The sequence below is a fragment of the Eptatretus burgeri genome, chromosome 3 (genome assembly GCF_056783735.1).
Source record: "Eptatretus burgeri isolate ZD-2024b chromosome 3, Ebu_testis_v1, whole genome shotgun sequence".
Lineage (NCBI taxonomy): Eukaryota > Metazoa > Chordata > Myxini > Myxiniformes > Myxinidae > Eptatretus > Eptatretus burgeri.
Genome location: NC_140963.1, coordinates 143,799,915 through 143,823,254, shown reverse-complemented (window position 1 = coordinate 143,823,254; position 23,340 = coordinate 143,799,915). Strand labels below are relative to the sequence as shown.

At 47.3% G+C, this 23,340-nt stretch overlaps 2 protein-coding genes across 3 annotated transcripts in view; one reads left to right on the top strand and one right to left on the bottom strand.

The window, feature by feature from the left end:
• The first annotated feature begins 3,222 nt into the window (after positions 1-3,222).
• The window catches only part of NFE2 (nuclear factor, erythroid 2), a 26,807-nt gene continuing 6,689 nt past the window's right edge, over positions 3,223-23,340 (top strand). The window contains exons 1-3 of one of the 2 annotated variants that reach the window (XM_085876016.1): positions 3,223-3,406; positions 21,952-22,188; positions 23,010-23,156. In XM_085876016.1, coding sequence (XP_085732142.1) covers positions 3,374-3,406; positions 21,952-22,188; positions 23,010-23,156 — 417 coding nt within the window. In that variant the 5' untranslated portion in view covers positions 3,223-3,373. Of the gene's footprint in view, positions 3,407-17,492; positions 21,003-21,951; positions 22,189-23,009; positions 23,157-23,340 lie in introns of those variants that run through there. The other variant, XM_085876015.1, reaches the window with a different exon arrangement.
• Positions 6,448-7,892, bottom strand: LOC147031200 (uncharacterized). The gene is made up of 2 exons (XM_085872068.1): positions 7,323-7,892; positions 6,448-6,570 (listed from the first exon to the last, which is right to left on the bottom strand). The coding sequence occupies exons 1-2, from the start codon at positions 7,890-7,892 to the stop codon at positions 6,448-6,450; spliced, it is 693 nt and encodes a 230-aa protein (XP_085728194.1).

Sequence of the window (23,340 nt, the reverse complement as noted above, 5' to 3'; positions counted from 1 at the left end):
TGACGTCAAAAGCAAACAATTTTGGAATGCATGGAGGGCAGGCTGAGTTATAAGTTTGTTATGTTAACAATTAACAGCATTTTTTGACATCTGCTTAGACCCACTTGTGGACCCTGGAACGAGACACCTCACGTGCACTTTCATTCGTGGACCCGATAACCGGGCGATAAATGCGTAGCCCCAAGTGTGGATCCGAGAACCTGCCAACTCGCACGTAGCCCCACTCATGGACCTGCAACCAGCAATCTCACAACTAGCTCCACTTGTAGACCCGAGAACCAGGCGTTGTATACATTGCTCCAACTGTGGAAACCGAGACCTGCCATCTCACGCATAGCCCCACTCGTGGACCTGGAATCAGCCATCTCACAACCAGCTTCACTCGTGGACCCTGGAAACAGCCATCTCACAACTACCTCCACTCGTGGACCCTGGAACGAGCCATCTCACAACTCGCTCCACTCGTGGACCTGGAACCAGCCATCTCACAACAAGCTCCACTCGTGGACCTGCAACCAGCAATCTCACAACCAGCTCCACTCGTGGACCCTGGAAACAGCCATCTCACAACTACATCCACTCGTGGACTTGGAACCAGCCATCTTACAACTAGCTCCACTCGTGGACCTGGAACCAGCCATCTCACAACGAGCCCCACTCGTAGACCTGCAACCAGCAATCTCACAACCAGCTCCATTTATAGACCCGAGAACCAGGCGTTGTATGCATTGCCCCAAAAGTGGATCCGAGACTTGCCATCTCACGCATAGCTCCACTCGTGGACCTGGAATCAGCCATCTCACAACCAGCTCCACTCGTGGACCTGGAAACAGCCATCTCACAACTAGCTCCACTCGTGGACCTGGAACCAGCCATCTCACAACCAGCTCCACTCGTGGACCCTGGAAACAGCCATCTCACAACGAGCTCCACTTGTTGATCTGCAACCTGCCATCTCACGGATAGCCCCACTCGTGGACCTGGAACCAGCCATCTCACAACTAGCCCCACTTGTGGACCTGCAACCAGCCATCTCACAACTAGCTCCACTCGTGGACATGGAATCAGCTATCTCACAACGAGCTCCACTTGTGGACCTGGAAACAGCTTTCTCTCAACGAGCTCCACTCGTAGACCTGGAACCAGCCTTCTGATAACTAGCTCCATTCGTGGACCTGGAACCAGCCACAGTTTCATCCCACTCGCTTTTGAATTCCGGGGTCAGATCGACCAACGTGAGTATTTATGATCAGACCAACACAGTTACACCACCTGTCTTACGTACAGACCTCAACAATATTCGAAGCAAACGTCACATAACCCAGGACTTTACAGTATTTTAAAACATCAAAATGCAAAGCCATACATATAATGTTTTCCTGGGAAATAGGTCGCTACTTTGCACAGGTAGTTGGCAGGTGTACGGCACACAATGAATAAATGCTGAGTAATGTACAAACTTGGACAGCAGCCACTGTAAACAGGTAGGAGGACGAGGAGCAGTGGTATTTTAAGGGTGAGGGAGGTGGCCACAAACGGGAGGCGGGTTACATAGAGAGCATCGCGGTTATGTAAGGCACATCGCCCGGATCGCGTGCTTAAAGGTGGGTCTGGCGGGAAACAACGCACGGAGGAAGGCAAAGATAAATTAGTGGAGAAGCGTGGGGAAGGAGCGAGCGGAGGGGTGTGTGGGGTCTGGGGAGGAGCGAGCGGAGGGGTGTGTGGGGTCTGGGGAGGAGTGAGCGGAGGGGCGTGTGGGGACTGGGGAGGAGTGAGCGGAGGGGTGTGTGGGGTCTGGGGAGGAGCGAGCGGAGGGGTGTGTGGGGTCTGGGGAGGAGTGAGCGGAGGGGCGTGTGGGGACTGGGGAGGAGCAAGTGGGGACTGGGAGGAGCGAGTGGGGACTGGGAGGAGCGAGTGGGGACTGGGAGGAGCGAGTGGGGACTGGGGAGGAGCGAGTGGGGACTGGGGAGGAGCGCGTGAGGACTAGGGAGGGGCGAGTGGGCACTGGGGAGGAGCGCGTGAGGACTGGGGAGGAGCGAGTGGGGACTAGGGAGGAGCGCGTGAGGACTGGGAGGAGCGAGTGGGGACTCGGGAGGAGCGAGTGGGGACTGGGGAGGAGTGAGCGGAGGGGCGTATGGGGACTGGGGAGGAGCGAGTGGGGACTGGGAGGAGCGAGTGGGGACTGGGAGGAGCGAGTGGGGACTGGGGAGGAGTGAGCGGAGGGGCGTGTGGGGACTGGGGAGGAGCGAGCGGAGGGGCGTATGGGGACTGGGGAGGAGCGAGCGGAGGGGCGAGTGGGGACTAGGGAGGAGCGCGTGAGGACTGGGAGGAGCGAGTGGGGACTAGGGAGGAGCGAGTGGGGACTGGGGAGGAGTGAGCGGAGGGGCGTATGGGGACTGGGGAGGAGCGAGTGGGGACTGGGAGGAGCGAGTGGGGACTGGGAGGAGCGAGTGGGGACTGGGAGGAGCGAGTGGGCACTGGGAGGAGCGAGTGGGCACTGGGGAGGAGCGCGTGAGGACTGGGGAGGAGCGCGTAAGGACTGGGGAGGGGCGCGTGAGGACTGGGGAGGGGCGCGTGAGTACTGGGGAGGGGCGCGTGAGTACTTGGGAGGAGCGCGTGGGGACTGGGGAGGGGCGCGTGGGGACTAGGGAGGAGCGAGTGGGGACTGGGAGGAGCGAGTGGGGACTGGGGAGGAGCGCGTAAGGACTGGGGAGGGGCGCGTGAGGACTGGGGAGGAGCGCGTAAGGACTGGGGAGGGGCGCGTGAGTACTTGGGAGGAGCGCGTGGGGACTGGGGAGGGGCGCGTGGGGACGAGGGAGGAGCGAGTGGGGACTGGGAGGAGCGAGTGGGGCCTGGGGAGGAGCGAGTGGGGACTGGGAGGAGCGAGTGGGGACTGGGGAGGAGCGAGTGGGGACTGGGGAGGAGCGAGTGGGGACTGGGAGGAGCGAGTGGGGACTGGGGAGGAGCGAGTGGGGACTGGGGAGGAGCGCGCGCAGAAAGGAGAGGCGGAAGTAGACGGTCGGCCTGCTGACGTCGGACAGTCAACGAGAGGAAAGCGACTTCGACTCGAGCAGTCGAACGTTATGGTGGGACACGGACGGGTACGTTTGCGTTCCACACGTTCTCGGTGTTATTGAACAATACGGACACCGCACGAGTTTGGAGCGGAGGGGGGTTGGGGGGTTGGGGGGTTGGGGGCTTCGTGGGAAAACTCTCCGAAGGCTTGTCCGTGTCCTCGGTTCCCAAACTCAACCTTGTCCGACACACTGTGGAACCCAAAAGCTGTTAGTGTTGGCCCTGCTGCCGTTGTGGCCACCGTGGGACTGCGTCTTGACTCGCTGTGTGACCGATTCATGCCGGGGGATCAGCGACGATGGACGGACGGACGGACAACACAACTCACCCGGTGCGGACACGCACGAACCCGGGCCGCAGCTTCCTCGAGCACAGACATTCAAATAACGATTATCCTGTATTGTGTTTAAAATGTCGCTGCCGCACACCCATGCTGTCTTCATGCCCGTAAATAAAATAAATAACACCTCACGGGTGGGAGGATGCACATCCTCTCCTCCAGGCGCGTGCCCCCTCCAACCCCATGATCCCTGCGTTGCTGGAGGATGTCACGTGAGGTCCGCGAGACACTCACGTGGTCGCGATGAGTCAGGAATCGCTTTTGTCAAAGTGCAAAATGTACGAGCGGATGTTCGATGACGTTTTGATCATATGGCGCTTATTCAGACTGTTCGTGTTACCATGGTGTGCGATTTCACAATAGTGTGTTACCATGGTGTGTGATTTCACAATAGTGTGTTACCATGGTGTGCGATTTCACAATAGTGTGTTACCATGGTGTGTGATTTCACAATAGTGTGTTACCATGGTGTGCGATTTCACAATAGTGTGTTACCATGGTGTGATTTCATAATAGTGTGTTACCATGGTGTGCAATTTCACAGTAGTGAGTTACCATGGTGTGTGATTTCACAATAGTGTGTTACCATGGTGTGCGATTTCACAATAGTGTGTTACCATGGTGTGTGATTTCTCAATGGTGGGTTAACACGGTGTGTGATTTCTCAATGGTGTGTTAACACATTGTGTGATTTTTCAATGGTGTGTTTACATAGTGTGTGATTTCTCAATGGTGTGTTTACATAGTGTGTGATTTCTCAATGGTGTGTTAACATGGTGTATGATTTCTCAATGGTGTGTTAACACGGTTTGTGATTTCTCAATGGTGTGTTAACACGGCTTGTGATTTCTCAATGGTGTGTTAACATGGTGTGTGATTTCTCAATGGTGTGTTAACATAGTGTGTGATTTCTCAATGGTGTGTTAACATAGTGTGTGATTTCTCAATGGTGTGTTAACATAGTGTGTGATTTCTCAATGGTGTGTTAACATGGTGTGTGATTTCTCAATGGTGTGTTAACGTAGTGTGTGATTTCTCAATGGTGTGTTAACATAGTGTGTGATTTCTCAATGGTGTGTTAACACGGTGTGTAATTTCTCAATGGTGGGTTAACACGGTGTGTGATTTCTCAATGGTGTGTTAATAGTGTGTGATTTCTCAATGGTGTGTTAACATGGTGTGTGATTTCTCAATGGTGTGTTAACACGGTGTGTAATTTCTCAATGGTGGGTTAACACGGTGTGTGATTTCTCAATGGTGTGTTAACATAGCGTGTGATTTCTCAATGGTGTGTTAACATAGTGTGTGATTTCTCAATGGTGTGTTAACATAGTGTGTGATTTCTCAATGGTGGGTTAACACGGTGTGTGATTTATCAATGGTGTGTTAACACGGTGTGTGATTTCTCAATGGTGTGTTAACATGGTGTGTGATTTCTCAATGGTGGGTTAACATGGTGTGTGATTTCTCAATGGTGTGTTAACACAGTGTGTGATTTCTCAATGGTGTGTTAACGCAGTGTGTGATTTCTCAATGGTGTGTTAACATGGTGTGTGATTTCTCAATGGTGTGTTAACATAGTGTGTGATTTCTCATTGGTGGGTTAACACAGTGTGTGATTTCTCATTGGTGGGTTAACACGGTGTGTGATTTCTCAATGGTGTGTTAACACGGTGTGTGATTTCTCAATGGTGTATTAACACAGTGTGTGACTTCTCAATGGTGTGTTAACACGGTGTGTGATTTCTCAATGGTGGGTTAATATTGTGTGTGATTTCTCAATGGTGTGTTAACATGGTGTGTGATTTCTCAATGGTGTGTTAACATAGTGTGCGATTTCTCAATGGTGGGTTAACATAGTGTGTGATTTCTCAATGGTGTGTTAACATGGTGTGTGATTTCTCAATGGTGTGTTAACACGGTGTGTGATTTCTCAATGGTGTGTTAACATGGTGTGTGATTTCTCAATGGTGTGTTAACACGGTGTGTGATTTCTCAATGGTGTGTTAACAGTGTGTGATTTCTCAATGGTGTGTTAACACAGTGTGCGATTTCTCAATGGTGTGTTAACATGGTGTGTGATTTCTTAATGGTGTGTTAACTCGGTGTGTGATTTCTCAATGGTGTGTTAACACGGTGTGTGATTTCTCAATGGTGTGTTAACATGGTGTGTGATTTCTCAATGGTGTGTTAACACAGTGTGTGATTTCTCAATGGTGTGTTTACACAGTGTGTGATTTCTCAATGGTGTGTTAACACAGTGTGTGATTTCTCAATGGTGTGTTAACACGGTGTGTGATTTCTCAATGGTGTGTTAACACAGTGTGTGATTTCTCAATGGTGTGTTAACACGGTGTGTGATTTCTCAATGGTGGGTTAACATGGTGTGTGATTTCTCAATGGTGTGTTAACACGGTGTGTGATTTCTCAATGGTGTGTTATTTCTCAATGGTGTGTTAACATGGTTTGTGAGTTAACATGGTTTGTGATTTCTCAATGGTGTGTTAACATGGTTTGTGATTTCTCAATGGTGTGTTAACACGGTGTGTGATTTCTCAATGGTGTGTTAACACAGCGTGTGATTTCTCAATGGTGTGTTAACATGGTGTGTGATTTCTCAATGGTGTGTTAACACAGTGTGTGATTTCTCAATGGTGTGTTAACACGGTGTGTGATTTCTCAATGGTGGGTTAACATGGTGTGTGATTTCTCAATGGTGTGTTAACACGGTGTGTGATTTCTCAATGGTGTGTTATTTCTCAATGGTGTGTTAACATGGTTTGTGAGTTAACATGGTTTGTGATTTCTCAATGGTGTGTTAACATGGTTTGTGATTTCTCAATGGTGTGTTAACACGGTGTGTGATTTCTCAATGGTGTGTTAACACAGCGTGTGATTTCTCAATGGTGTGTTAACATGGTGTGTGATTTCTCAATGGTGTGTTAACACGGTTGATTGAATGCGACAATTTCATGGAAGTGGTTTCACTTTCACTTTCCCAAGTTACAATCGAACGATACGTGGTGGTGACTTTAGGGTGAAGGTGGTTGGCCGAAGATGTTGTGGTCTTGCGTTCCAACCTCAACGATGATGAGCAGCAGGTCAGAAAAGATCACAAACATCCTTTTGAGATGAGAAAAAGGAGTTCCAGCTTGCTGGGGGTAAGATTAACAACAGTTGATCTGGGGATAACAATGGCACCCCCCACCACACCCCTCCCCCCAGTCGAACCAGTGAAGGAGGACACTTCGGGGGTCGCACAACCCTTTGCTTGACACCTTGATTTGTATTTTCGTCACAAGCTAAACACCGATTTCAGGTTGACAGGAGGGCCCAGAGGTACGCACGCTCGCACGAACTTGTCCAGCCTGGGTTCGAATCCAGACCCAGTTATAAAATGTCATCCCGGTGTTTCACAGGCAGGTGATCATCGAAGTGTGTGTCGTCCCTCGGAACTGTGCGTCTCAGCTGCCGACATGAGTTGGTGTACGTTAAAGATCCCACGGTGTCTACAAAGAGTAGGCAAGCTATCACCGGCACCATGAACAAATTACAAAGTAAAAATTTCTGATGAACGTCAACTCGGACGACCAGTTCGTGAAAGACTTGGGCTAAAAGGTTTCCCGGCCGACCCCACAAGAAGATGGGAATAATTGCTGCCGTTAAAGCAATATTGCTGGACACAGATGTTTGTGATGTTCACCGTCCGGTCAAGGTCCATTGTCTCCTCGTCTGGAGCCAAATCACGATGGAAACGGTGCTGCGTCAGTTCGGTCTCTGCCGTTCAGAAACTCCGGGCGTATTGACGTCATCACACCGATGTGCACAAGCATGTGGGTGGGATGCTTGCGTCATCACGGCGATAAAAGTAAACATCGGGTGGCTGTTATTGTACATACCGACATACATACATACTGACATACATACACACATACATACATACCGAGATACATACACACATACCGACATACATACCGACATACATACATACCGACATACATACATACCGACATACATACATACACACACATACATACATACACACATACATACCGACATACACACATACATACCGACATACATACGTACACACACACACACACACACACACACACACACACACACACACACACACACACACACACACACACACCGACATACATACACACACACATACATACATACATACACACATACATACCGACATACACACACATACATACATACATACATACACACATACATACCGACATACACACACATACATACACATACATACATACACACCTACATACCGAAATACACAGATACATACACACATACATACATACATACATACACACATACCGACATACATACACACATACATACATACATACCGACATACACACATAAATACTGACATACATACCGACATACATACATGCATGCATAAACACATACCGACATACATACACACATACATACATACATACATACACACATACATACAAACCGACATACATACACGCCGACATACATACATTCATAATACATACATACATACTGACACACACACACATACATACATACCGACATACATACATACCGACACACACACATGCACACTGACACACACACACACACACACATACATACACACACACACACACACACATACATACACACACACACACACACACACACACACACACACACACACACACACACACACATACATCCATACATACCGACACACACACATACATACATACCGACACACACACACACATACCGACATACATACATACTGACACACACACACACATACATACACACATACATACATACTGACACACACACATACACACATACATACCGACATACATACATACGTACCAGGGAATCAGTGTATGGCAGCATGATACCAATTGGGGGTGAAAGCCAAAATGAAGAATGAAAATTATTACTTTGATTGCAAATTGTGTAAGCACATAGAGTGGAGCGAGGAAAGTGCGGTGGCACAACACCACTGTGTTACACAACATAGTATATGTGCTCCATGCAAGGCTGGGGCTCTTTGCTTGTGACGCAAATAATATCACAAATCCCCACCCAGCAACAGAGCACACCCGTGGGACCTCACTCCTTGGTGAGGCACGTGAGGCCATGTGCATTCAAACAGATTCCTTACCATATCCACACAGGTGACCCGTGGACAAAACGCTTTAACATGTCGATCTCATGCCGATTAAGGACAAATTTACGAGGATCACATTTATAGATCACAAGAACATTTTGATGTCAAGAGAGTCCACGAGGTATCAGGACTTGTGTGTTTACACGTGTGACTGATGGAAGGGTACATCATGATTACATGTGTGTGAATGATGGAAGGGTACATCATGATTATACATGTGTGAATGATGGAAGCATACATCATGATTACATGTGTGTGAATGATGGAATGGTACGTCATGATTACATCTGTGTGAATGATGGAAGGGTACGTCATGATTACATGTGTGTGATTGATGGAAGGGTACATCATGATTACACGTGTGTGAATGATGGAAGCATACATCATGATTACATGTGTGTGAATGATGGAAGCGTACATCATGATTACATGTGTGTGAATGATGGAAGGGTACATCATGATTACATGAGTGTGAATGATGGAAGGGTACATCATGATTGCATGTGTGTGAATGATGGAAGGGTACATCATGATTACATGTGTGTGAATGATGGAAGGGTACATTATGATTACATGTGTGTGAATGATGGAAGGGTACATTATGATTACATGTGTGTGAATGATGGAAGGGTACATCATGATTGCATGTGTGTGAATGATGGAAGGGTACATCATGATTACATGTGTGTGAATGATGGAAGCGTATGTCATGATTACATGTCTGTGAATGATGGAAGGGTACATCATGATTACACGTGTGTGAATGATGGAAGGGTACATCATGATTACATGTGTGTGAATGATGGAAGGGTACATCATGATTACATGTGTGTGAATGATGGAAGGGTACATCATGATTACACGTGTGTGAATGATGGAAGGGTACATCATGATTACATGTGTGTGAATGATGGAAGGGTACATCATGATTACATGTGTGTGAATGATGGAAGGGTACATCATGATTACATGTGTGTGAATGATGGAAGGGTACATCATGATTACATGTGTGTGAATGATGGAAGCGTACATCATGATTACATGTGTGTGAATGATGGAAGGGTACATCATGATTACATGAGTGTGAATGATGGAAGGGTACATCATGATTGCATGTGTGTGAATGATGGAAGGGTACATCATGATTACATGTGTGTGAATGATGGAAGGGTACATTATGATTACATGTGTGTGAATGATGGAAGGGTACATTATGATTACATGTGTGTGAATGATGGAAGGGTACATCATGATTGCATGTGTGTGAATGATGGAAGGGTACATCATGATTACATGTGTGTGAATGATGGAAGCGTATGTCATGATTACATGTCTGTGAATGATGGAAGGGTATGTCATGATTACATGTGTGTGAATGATGGAAGGGTACATCATGATTACATGTGTGTGAATGATGGAAGGGTACATCATGATTACATGTGTGTGAATGATGGAAGGGTACATCATGATTACATGTGTGTGAATGATGGAAGGGTACATCATGATTACACGTGTGTGAATGATGGAAGGGTACATCATGATTACATGTGTGTGAATGATGGAAGGGTACATCATGATTACATGTGTGTGAATGATGGAAGGGTACATCATGATTACATGTGTGTGAATGATGGAAGGGTACATCATGATTACATGTGTGTGAATGATGGAAGGGTACATCATGATTACACATGTGTGAATGATGGAAGGGTACATCATGATTACACGTGTGTGAATGATGGAAGGGTACATCATGATTACACGTGTGTGAATGATGGAAGGGTACATCATGATTACGTGTGTGTGAATGATGGAAGGGTACATCATGATTACATGTGTGTGAATGATGGAAGGGTACATCATGATTACATGTGTGTGAATGATGGAAGGGTACATCATCATTACACGTGTGTGAATGATGGAAGGGTACATCATGATTACATGTGTGTGAATGATGGAAGTGTACGTAATGATTACACATGTGTGAATGATGGAAGGGTACATCATGATTACACGTGTGTGAATGATGGAAGGGTACATCATGATTACACATGTGTGAATGATGGAAGGGTACATCATGATTACACGTGTGTGAATGATGGAAGGGTACATCATGATTACACATGTGTGAATGATGGAAGGGTACATCATGATTACACGTGTGTGAATGATGGAAGGGTACATCATGATTACACGTGTGTGAATAATGGAAGGGTACATCATGATTACATGTGTGTGAATGATGGAAGCGTACGTCATGATTACATGTGTGTGAATTATGGAAGCGTATGTCATGATTACATGTGTGTGAATGATGGAAGCGTACATTATGATTACGTGTGTGTGAATGATGGAAGGGTACATCATGATTACATGTGTGTGAATGATGGAAGGGTACATCATGATTACATGTGTGTGAATGATGGAAGCGTACGTCATGATTACATGTGTGTGAATTATGGAAGCGTATGTCATGATTACATGTGTGTGAATGATGGAAGCGTACATTATGATTACGTGTGTGTGAATGATGGAAGCATCCAACTTAGCCCCCTAATTCCATTTGGAAGTTGTATTTGGATGTACGGAAGTTCATTTTGTAACGAGGTGTGGAAATCTTTACAAACCTCCTTCATTGACCCAAAGGAGGAAATGTGATTCCGAGCATTTTTCAATGTGGCTCGTCCGTCTCTTTGAAGATTCTCTTTTCACAAGCCTTTTCCCAAGGCAGGTGAAGTTGAGTTCAGGTGCACACACGGTTGCTGGTCTGTCATCATCATGCAGGGTTGTTAAATCATTGTGCTGAAAGGTACATGGTGAAGACTGCTTGGTACAGATGTCACAAATCACAGCGTTCGTGGCACATCAAAGATAATCATGACCTTGTGGATTATAAGGGAAGTGTGAGGGTCGTGACACCTATTTATGAATCATGAACCTCCCCAAGAGTATTTCATAAAACAGTGATTGATCATTTGATGTGTAGTACATGCATGTTCAGTGTACATGTGTTATATGAGTCTTTGCTTGTGACAAAAGCACAAAATTGTAAAAAATTTTTACCTGAACCATGAGAATACCGTCATGTGGGATTTGTCATCACATGGTCTTTTCATGATATTTTGAACATATGGTGGGAAGGCCTGGGCGAGTAGCGCCGTCTTGAAAACGTGTTCCATAAAGCTGGTGTCAGACAAACTGCATCCACCGGAATGCGCAGCCACCTACCCGCTTCCCCTCTCCCCCATGAGGTACCACATCGAAGGGATGTCACCAGCGGGTAGCCCAAAATACTTTGGTTGACATCCGATGACTTCCCCATAAACGACCTGCCCCATGCAGGTCACACTAACATGTTTGTTAATTTGTCTCGCCTTCGTGGATCTTCAAAACCAGGGTGTTCGTCATTCACGTTATGATGCAGTCACATTGTTGGACAAAGCCGCGAACGTTGGTCCATTCAGCGTTCCCATCTCAACCAATGGTTCATGGTGATTGGAACCCAGGTTCAAATCTCATAAACGGTAATTAATGCTATATGAATACTATGCCTGGTGTTGGCTTAATGATTTGGGTGGTGGGCTTTTGATCCTCAGGTCCTGAGTTCAAATCCCGCTCAGCTGTTGAATTAATACCAGGTGGGGTTAACTCAGCCTGTCATCCTTCTGAAGTTGGCAAAATGAGTGCCAGCTTGCTGGTATACTGTGTCAGAGTGGTGACCCGTCCAGGATTGTGCCCAATAGCCAAGGAGAATGCTGAAGCAGCACCAACACTGCACAGAGTATGGTCCCAATCTCCTCTCCTCAACCTCCTCCTCCTATATGAATACTCAGCCGTCTCCTAATGTCCTTACGTAAAACTGCACTGGTGTTGCATGTCTGTCCTACATTAGAATATTGTACAAGCTAATCAAGAACCATTAGCGAGAAATGTTAAACAAAACAAAAGTAAAAAAATATATTCTGAGCACAACTTTGACCTCAAAATAGCCAAAACCAATAATCACACGAGCTTTCAGGCAACATCAAGCACAAGCTACAGGACCTCATTACCATTCTCTCGTCTTACAAAATTAGGACAACTTGGCTTGACTTTTGGAGAAGTTGCTAAGCCAATACCTGTTCATTCCATCGTTTCTCACCCAAAGTGAAAGCTCACAGGCTTTGCTCCACAGGCAGAGTGCACTATCAATAAGTATACCTTCTTACCTTTTTAAGTGTTTTGAGATGTTAAAAATGAGCACGACAAAATAAAACAAGAAAGCATCTGAAAATGCAAAACTTGTCTGCTTTGTATTTGGACTTGTTTCTTCTTCCGTGTGCTAAATGGTACCTTTGACCTTTTGATAAAATTTTTAATTTGTCTTCTCTACATTCTCATCTGTCTATAATTCCAGCACTGTGTGTGTGTCCACTGTTTCTCAACAACCACTGGTCCGATCTAATTGAAACTTGCCAGGTATATTGCTGGGGACCTGAGTGTGTGCCTTTTCAAGGTTTTATATTGTTGCGAATTCGCGCCCGCCGGCGTGCGATCGGCCGCTCGACTCGAATGGCGGCCGCCTCGCCCACCGGAACGGACATTTCAGTCGTGACCCTCTCGGACCAACGCCGGGAGCTAGTCACGGGTGGGGGTTTAACCTCACCACGATCGTGCCAATTGCCCACCCGCGCAGGATAGGGTCGCTCGCCAAATTTGATCTACCTAAGTACCTGCGCGAATGGTCGACCGGGCGATCGCACCTCGCCGCAGGTCGACTCTGGACACGAACCGCTTGGGCGGCCCGTTCCGTGCTATTGGGATAACCGAGCGGGGTTATCGCCGACCTGGACAGTTCAGATTAATTACCGGGCGTATTAAGCCCACTACGAACCCTTTACGTTGAAGCAGGATGGAGGGTCAATAAAGAAAAGACGAAGTGAAACGGGAAAACAGTTCACACAATGCACATTTATTACGCGACACACGGAAAGCACACATATACAGCCAAACAGTCAAAATGCACATATAGCAGTTAAAACAAAAGAAACAATGACGCAGAGTTACTACCGAATACGCGCACACACGGCAACACTTATACAGTTCTACTTTACAGATGGCGCCAACACACATTTACTCAAAAGCAAAGGAAAGAAGCCACCCTCATAGACAAGGGGGCAGACAGGCCTGGAGACCAATATGTGCGCGTGACCTGGAGGAGCAGCCAGGTCCGCGAGACCGGGGAGGGTCCTACCCGCGTCCTCGTGACGCGTTGGCGGACGAGCCGCAGATGTGGCCGCGTGGCTGTGCTCCGACTCCGTGCTCCTTCGCGGGTTTCGTTGGTACGACGTTTGGAGTGGGGTGGGAACGGGGCCCCCTTGTTGCACTATCTCAGTGCGGGGGAAGGGGGAATTGTTGATGCCCTGGGGGAGGGAGAATGGCTGGCTGGTTTGGGTCCCACGACGAGCGATCTCACACCGTGACCTCGTCGCCGACCGCCATCCTTCTCGCCTCGGACCCGAGCTCCTTGGCCTCTTCCCGCAACTCTCCTCAGCCGACTGCAGAACCCAACTCGCTGCCACACCGATGACTCGATTCACTCTGCCCTGCCGACACACACTGCTACTGCCACACTCTGCCACTGCCACACTCTGCCACGATTCGCCTTGTGCTCGCCGTTTTATAGGCCGGCAGGAGAAAACGATATGCAAATATCTGGATCAGGATGACCTCGGGGGCGGAGCCACGCTCGCCCATTGGATGGAGGAAAAGTGGGCGTGAACCTCCCCTGATCCTAGAATTTGCATATATCGATTTCACACAGATGCGCCTGGAGGCGGGGCCAAGCCGCTCTGCGCTTGCTAATTGGATGGATCAGAAGTGGGCGTGTAGCATTCTTGATCCGAATTCTCCCTCGAAAAGGCCGCTATTTGCCTCGCGGCTCGGTGCGTATCACTAAACGAGCCCAAGACAGCCCGACACTCAGTGTTCACAGGTGGTGCGGGAATGGCCGTAGAAGAAGAGAGGTGAGGGTGGTGGAGGGTTTATCGGTGGTGGTTTGATGGTTATGGTGCCGTTTGGGAATGACGGTGATGCGATGTTTGCGGGATTGAGTTGTGAAGGTAAAGGTCGTGGCTGTTGGCGTTGTTGTTGTTTTTGTCTGAGGGTTGGAGCGTGGTTGGTTCAAAATAAAGATAGAACAGAAAAACGGCTATCTCAAAGCGTCGCAGCCCGAATGAATCACATAAATCCCCTCTAGACAATGGATTTGGGGCTAACTACACATGTACTTAGAGATATCTCACCTACGGGCCCTTCATGGTGTAATGCGAATTTCCACAGCCGTAACAATATTAATCGGACAAGTGGTTCCCAAGTTATGGCCATTTATTTACCAATCCAATGACAGGACACGGTCCTATGATGTCACAATTCTTTTTCTTCGTTTGATATGACGTCACAATTGACGCTGGGGACCTGAGTATGTGCCTTTTCAAGGTTTGATATCATTCTTCTTCATCCGTTTCAGCTGTTTCCCAAGTTATGGCCATTAATTTACCAAACCAATGACAGGACACGTTGCTGCATAGGCATGGCCGATGGGGAAAGGGCACCTTGGTTACCGTGGCGTAGGAGTGGCAATGGTCAATGGCAGCGACTGCCATGGCTAGCAAAGACAGGGAGGTAGACTTGATTTTAATTTGGATTTTAATTAACTCTGTGTGTGTAAGTATCACAGCAGTTGTTACTTCAATGCAAGTGATAATTCGTGGAATGCATGTGAACATTCCGTACGGGCACGCATTGCTTCCCGATAGTGATAACTTCCTGTATTCTAAAAATTTCTCTATTTCTTATGCGCATTTATAGACAAACACAATGCCGCAATCCAGTCCTCGTTTACGAGAGCGAATGAACGGCCTGTGTGTTTGCTTGAAAGTTTTTTTTTATTTTTTGCACGTACGACCACGCACGTATGGCCACGCACGTATGGGCATGCGAGAGCGAAGGAACGGCCGGTGTAGTTGTTTCTGGCATGCGGTTTGAAAGTAATATTTTTTTATTTTATTTTTTGTTTGCATGTACGGCCACCCACATACGGGTACGCACTAGTAATAAAGATTTGTTGAAAATTTGATGACAAGCTCAAATGGTAAAAAACAAACAAAAAAAAGTTACGGCCCGGACACACGCATTATTGCAAAACCCTGTCCCCTGCACATAAAAGGAAATAGAATGAATTGATGGGTGACGTCAGATTTTCTATCTGTATTTGATGATTGGGGATTTAAATTGAATTGATAAAGTTGTGATGTAAACGACCGAGATGATGGCTGACTGTGTGTTACATTCACAGTTTTGAGATAAATACAATGCAAGTATAGTGCCTGATCATTATGGTCATTGTATAAGGACGGTGCTTGATCATTATGGTCATTGTATTAGGATGGTGCCTGATCATTATGGTCATTGTATAAGGATGGTGCTTGATCATTATGGTCTTTGTATAAGGATGGTGCCTGATTATTATGGTCAGTGTATAAGGATGGTTCCTGATTATTATGGTCATTGTATAAGGACGGTGCTTGACCATTATGGTCATTGTATTAGGATGGTGCCTGATCATTATGGTCATTTTTTAGGATGGTGCCTGATCATTATGGTCATTGTATAAGGATGGTGCCTGATTATTATGGTCATTGTATAAGGACGGTGCTTGACCATTATGCTCATTGTATAAGGATTGTGCCTGATCGTTATGGTCATTGTATAAGGATGGTGCTTGATCATTATGGTCTTTGTATAAGGATGGTGCTTGATCATTATGGTCTTTGTATAAGGATGGTGCCTGATCATTATGGTCATTGTATAAGGATGGTGCTTGATCATTATGGTCATTGTATGAGGATGGTGCTTGATCATTATGTTCAGTGTATGAGGACGGTGCCTGATCATTATGGTCATCGTATAAGGATGGTGCCTGATCATTATGGTCATCGTATGAGGATGGTGCTTGATCATTATGGTCATTGTATGAGGATGGTGCTTGATCATTATGTTCAGTGTATGAGGACGGTGCCTGATCATTATGGTCAGTGTATGAGGACGGTGCCTGATCATTATGGTCAGTGTATGAGGACGGTGCCTGATCATTATGGTCAGTGTATGAGGACGGTGCTTCATCATTATGGTCAGTGTATAAGGATGGTGCTTGATCATTAGGTTCAGTGTATGATGACGGTGCCTGATCATTATGGTCAGTGTATGAGGACGGTGCTTGATCATTATGGTCAGTGTATAAGGACGGTGCCTGATCATCATGGTCAATGAATGAGGACCATGATGACTCGATCATAACTTTTCCACGATCTACTCTCACGGACTAATTAAAGTGCGTCATCAAACTATAATTTGTGTTTGGCAGATCGGATCACGTTGACCAAATAACTCAATCTGGAGTGAAATCTGAAAATGTTAAGAAATTGGCAATGTTTAGTTTTTTTCAGGTATATACCATGACCGATCAACTTGCTATTGCTTGCCAAGCAAACCGTTCCTTATCAACCATTTCATTGGAGTGCTTACTAGACTGCTTAAGCCACTTGCCAAGCACCAAGGCAATAGCGTTGCAGTTTGTGTCCTGATCGGGATGTACAGTCGGCAGTTGCAAGAAGGTAGAGGTACGTGTTCAGCACACACGGACGGACATGGTACACATGGGTAGATATGGCTCTGTCAAGGGACTCTCTGCGGGTGTGTGTGCATGCCTGCATGTTTGGTTACGGGAGCTGTGGCAGTAAAGTTTCACGCCGTATTTTATGATGATGTGTGGTGGTAACCTCAGCAGCCAACGAGCGATCACCTTGTCCTTTATCCAGGTCAGGTCAGGTATGGGAGCATGCGCCGGAGCAGCGCGTCACTGTGTCCACTTTCCGCTGGTACTCCAGAGGCTGCCATCTGGCCATCCCCAAGGAAGATGCTCAGCCCATCCCCATCTCCTTGAGATGCTGATCAACATGCTGCAACCACAAGGCACGTGGTCGGCCCATTGGCCTCCTCCACTCACGCGGTTCCCTCGCTGAGATAATCTGGTGAGCAGGATCAGCGTCGAAAAACGAGCCACATGTCAATACAGCCGCAGATGACGCTCACGGACAATGTAGGTAACAAAGCTCATTTGAGTCTCGCTCAGCACTGGCTCGTTGGACTCTCCAAAGAGAATTGGTACCAAAGGAATTGTTTCCATCTCATATATGTGGTCAGTGTCCAAGTCTCACATCCATAGAACAAGATTGGAAGCACCAACAACCTGAAGGCGCAGACTGTTGTCCTCCTGCAAAGGCACCGACAGCGCCAAACCCCAAGATGCAGTGAATCCACAGCTCCCCAGCACGACCCAGACATCTATTGACCTCTGGCTCATAGCCAGCAGAGACATGAATATCACTGCCAAGGTAAGTGAATCTCTCTGTGACCTCAACATCTTCATCACAAACAGGTACAGACAAGATCGCAGCTACCAAGATGTCAGCAACCAACCCCTGAAAGGATATCCAGAGTCTCCACAAAGATGACTATCATCTGCCAAGTCAAGGTCAGAGATCTTGACATTCCCAAACGATGCACTGCAGCTTGATCGCTCCAACATCCTCCTCAGAATCCAGTCCATACAAGTGCTGAAAAGTGTGGGGCACCCCTGATGAACTGCAGTCACAACTGGAGATAAGTCAGAGATGGTATCACCACATCTCACAGCACTTTCGGGACCAGAGTATCGTTAAGACATCAGATTGATCAGTTTTGATGACACCCCACGAAGACCAAGAATCCTCGAGAGGGCATCGCGATTCATTGAATCGAACGCTTTGAAGATATCAACATTGGCTGCAAGCAGCCCCTGCCGAAACTCTCATCTGCGTTCGGTGAGGACTCGAAGAGCAAGGATACGGTCAATGGTTGACCTCTTTGGTGTAAAGCCTGACTGCTCTGGAGATGGTGGCGAACCCTCTGAAAAAATATCCGAGCAAAGACCTTGCCCGGCACTGAGAGCAGCGTCACCCCTCAATAGTTGTTGTAGTCCTGGCGATCACCCTTCTCTTTCCAGAGAGGGACAACAAGGCCCCTCTTCCAGTCAGTTGGGATGATATCCGTGTTCGAGGCAGAGCACGGAACTGCATGCAATGACACGAGTGCAGCATTTCCACCAGCCTTGAGTTCAGCATGGTTCCCACATATCCCAAGAGTTTTACCCCATTTCAACCAGTTCACCACATCCTGTGTTTCCACAAATTAAGGTGGATCGCAGTTGATTGGAGGATCAGCAATAGGAATAGTAACGCAACCAACATCCAACTCAACAGCTGGTGGAGAAACCTGGTACAGCCACTCAAAGTAATGGGCCCAGCGGGCCTTCACTTTGGACGCCCGTCAAAAGCCTACCACCCTCTGCTATAAATGCAGTACACTGAGGGACGCGATTGGAGGAATGCAACGCGTGAATTCCCCTGTGAGCAGGACGAGAATCACTTGACCACAGGTGATGCTCCACTCCCTCACATATTTCTCACACATATGCCCCCTTGTCCACCCTCAGTGCAAGTACAGTTTTATGCCTCAGCTCCCTGAACAGCTCAGCACTGCCATTCAGCCTGGCCCTGCGACTCTGGTCAATGGTATCCAGTGTCCCTCGAGAGAGAAAATTCTTTTTCGTCCAACGGTGAGTTCCAAGACATCCACCAGCAACATCAAGAACGGTGGTCTTGAAGGCATTCCACAACTTTTCAAGATGTCCCAATGCACCCAGACCCCCCAAATCTCCACTCAGCTTGTTCGCAAACTCCTCAGCTACCCTCTCATCCTTGAGCTTGCCAACATCCAGCCGAGGCTGGGATGGTACCATTCTCCCAGATTTAAGCTGTAACTGCAAAGTTGCTACAACAAGCCTGTGGTTGGTATTTAGGAACTGAGCATTCCGGTAGACCCTGCAGTTCTGGATCATCCTCCAGCGACCATCAACAAGCACATGGTCAATCTCCTTTGCCACACCACCAGCATTCGAATACCAAGTGCAGCGATGAGCCTGTGGGTGCTGAAACAATGAACCAGCCACCACAAGTCCATGACTTCTTGCAAAGTCAAGAAATTTAGTGCTATTCTGGTTCAGTTACAGACCCATGGGGACCAACATGTCTCATAACTATCCCCATCAGTTCCAGTCGATGCATTGAAATCCCCCAAGACTCGAAGAGTATCTTGCCTGATCAACCATCGACTCGAGCGTGGCACAGAATGCGTCTTTCACGGTGAGATCACTTGCCTGTCGGAGCATATACAGAGACCATGGAAACGATACCCAAGGAGTGGCAAATCCTTAGTCTTATAATACGCTCGTTGACCGGTGTTACCTCAAGTATCATTGGAGTCAGCTTATTGGACACAGCTTCAGCAACTCCTTGGGTATGGTAACCATCGGAGCGACTCGACCAATGTTAAGTGTAAGCACGCGCCATGATCTCAATACTATCGGTCTCCGAACCTCAGAGAGTGCTGCAATACTGATGTTCAAATGTTTGAGCTCAGATAATAGACAGGTGATAATCCTCTCTTAGGGATAGGACATTCCAGGCACCCACCTGAAGGGACCGCCTCAGGTTAACCCAAGGAGATTGCCGTCTAGTGGATGACACCTCAGCACCACTCCGCTACACACCATCACAATCTGACCCAAGAAGTTTACCCCATCCTTTTCCTCCTGTCAAGAAATGGGGGTCCCAAAGGCTTTGTCCCAATCCCGTCGTCCAGTGAGCTGCCCTGCTGAGGGCCGCAGCACAGGAGGTACTCCCACGGAGTGTGTTTTTAGTTTTCCTTACATTTGTGGGTTTTGCAGAATGAAGTGTTTTACGGTGCCCAGAGGGCAAATCCTGACACCAACCTCCTAAAAATTAATGTAACCCAACTGCAGCAGGACGTCTGCAGACACAGTTGGGCAATCGATATGGATGGCCGTTGGTCCTTTGTCCTCTTGACTTTTTCGAAAGCAATTGGTTATTTTATATGAACCAGGTGTGCTTTACAAAGGTTACATGGTTTCTTTGTGAGTTTCAAAGCAAAATACATTTGATAATACCTGATTTCCAAGCCAGTTACCATATTAACTTACTTTCTAAATTAGAGCCAAATTTTTCCCACCTGTCACATGATTGTGTGTTGTTCATAAAGCAGAACATAGTTTGTGCCAACTCGCCGACCCCCACCCCTCTCTCTCTTCGTCCCATCCTCGCTCCACCCCATCCTAATAGTGCAGCACCCTCCCACACTTCTCAGAACATAGGTGGACTGTGGTTTTGCCCAGATAGTGGCTATCTCCGCACGTATCCGAACGGTAGTCATCTCCGCACAGTGGTTACCTCCTTGCGTATCTGGACAGTGGTAATTGCCAGACAGACCCTCTCCACATGCTGCCTTACCTACCCCTCACTCCTCTCTCTCCCCACTTTTTTTTCTTCCCCTCCTCCTTAGTATACCTGTCGTTCAGACAGTGGTCATCTCCAGACGGATCCTCCTCACACTGCCTTACCTTGCCCTTACCCCTCCTTGCTCTCCATCCCACCCACCCCCCCACTGCCCCATCCTTCTTACTCCCCTCACCCCCTTAATATTTCCGGCAGCAAAGCAACGGATTGTAATTGCTCGTGTAAAATAATGGTGGGTTGGTGAGAAGCACACCTCACACTCAGAGCGGAGACGACACGGACTCGGCCACCTCGGACAGTCGTGGCGCTTCAGGCACAGGCGGTCAGAGCTCGTTGGTAATCAAAGATGCTCTCGGGCACTCCCTACAACATACTCTCATGGTCACTCTCCCTGACTCCATTCCACTCACACTGCACTGCATTCAGACTGACTTGGTTAAGACTCCAGCTCTGGTACATTCCTGTTAGAACTCTCCCTGCCCTCTTTTATGGCACAATGTACTGTCTAGATCACGGCCCTCAGCTCTCATAGGCCAGGCGATATCACCAGGGGCAGTAATGAGAAGTGAGTGGAGAGACTTGATATCCACGAGTGCTCATACACAGAAGTACACACACACACACACACACACACACACACACACACACACACACACACACACACACACACACACACACACACACACACACACACACACGACAGTGTTTTAAAGAATATAAACATGCGAGGGGTTACCACTCTTTCTTTTCCGCATAAGTTTTAAAGTGTTAAAAATGCAAAACTTTCCATTGTGATAAGGAATCAAATAGAACCTTGTCTATTTGCTTAACCCGTTTAACGTTTCCATCCGAGCACAAGTTCAATCACACCTGCCCCCCCCCCCCACTCCCAATGTCCTTCCCAGATGGAATTGTCGGAGATCCTATGGAGGCAGGATGTGGACCTTGGCGTGGCACGTGAGGCGTTTGATGAGGTGGAGCGATCCAAACAGATGCAATGGGAGCTCGAGGAGCAGTGTGAACACGAGTGGGAAGAATTACAGGATCAAAAGCTGGAGGCAGGAAAGCGAGCTTCCTTCGAGGTGGACCACGAGACTGGAGAATTGCTCACAGCAACCCTCAAGCCTGTGACTGAGCAACCGGTGAGACAGTGTCGAGGAGAAACATCATGAGCACTTATACGAGTCATCAAAAGTCCCCTCTCCAATACATCGGGACACCCTATCCACCCCCACCCTCCTTTATACAAAAGTTACCCTCTTGTTTTTTAATCTCCAACACAAGTCATAGGGTCATCTCCCAACCCTTTTTTCTTCATGTGGGTCACTTTTTTATACAACATAGGGCCACCCCCTTCTTTTTACACAGTGCAGTACAAGGTCACACAGTCACCTTCCCCCCAACGTATCCACACACATTCCCCTTCCCATCGTTCTGTCAAATTCTTAAAGGAAACTCCGACCCCTCCCCTAATCCATTGTGTCTAATATATGGATGGTTGCAGTAATTTAAACCATTGGGTCAGATGTAAAACCCCAAGCTCAGATCTTCCTGGACATTCACCGATGGAAAATTTGAATCCATATCAGAATAACGAGGTTAATTTGCACACATCAACATTGTCGAGCACTTGAGAGAAAAATAACAAAAGCGGTTCATTCTGACCAAGTCCAGATCACTCAAGTGTTCCCAAGCAGTCACGTGGTGAGATGACCGCACAATCTTTTAACCAATTTACATCTTCACAAAGAGATTCCTGGTTCCTCCTTCAGATTCCCAAAATTGGCTGTTGGACATTGTAACAGGTTGTGGCTGAATGCAATCTTTGGAAGTGCACTCTATTTTCCCTGAAGCACCCCCACAAACGGCCAAGGGAGCGACGGCGTGCAATTCAGGACGGTGATCAGGATTTGGGAGTCGGTAAATTGAAAGACCATAATTTCAGCCTTTTTTTTCTCTGCAGGCCTCTGTAGATGTGCACAGTCCCTGTTTGGAGTTGCTCAAGATGAAGGATGTATCACGAGACAGGACCTTGACTTGCACATCCTCAGAACCACATATTGATCTGGAACAGCAATGGCAGGAAATCCTGTCTCTTAATGAGCTGCAGGTATGGCGATGACTACATTCACCTGTAATAATTGACCTCAATATGCTGAACTTTAACTTTCGTCAAAATCATTCCATTTATTTATCAACCAAGATCAGGTGCCAACAACATGTTGCACACAAAATGGAGGGGGTTTGGGAGAGGAAGGTAGGGGGTTCACAAACAAAATTAGAGAAAAGGAGGG

Bases quoted from the DNA above. Each gene is read 5' to 3' on its own strand.
- LOC147031200 (XM_085872068.1), bottom strand. From the start codon at position 7,892: ATGTATGTATGTATGTATGTGTGTATGTATGTCGGTATGTGTTTATGC. The intron at 6,571-7,322 runs GTATGTCGGTAT...TCTTACCCCCAG, and splicing joins GTATGTATGTCAGTATGTAT to CAAGCTGGAACTCCTTTTTC.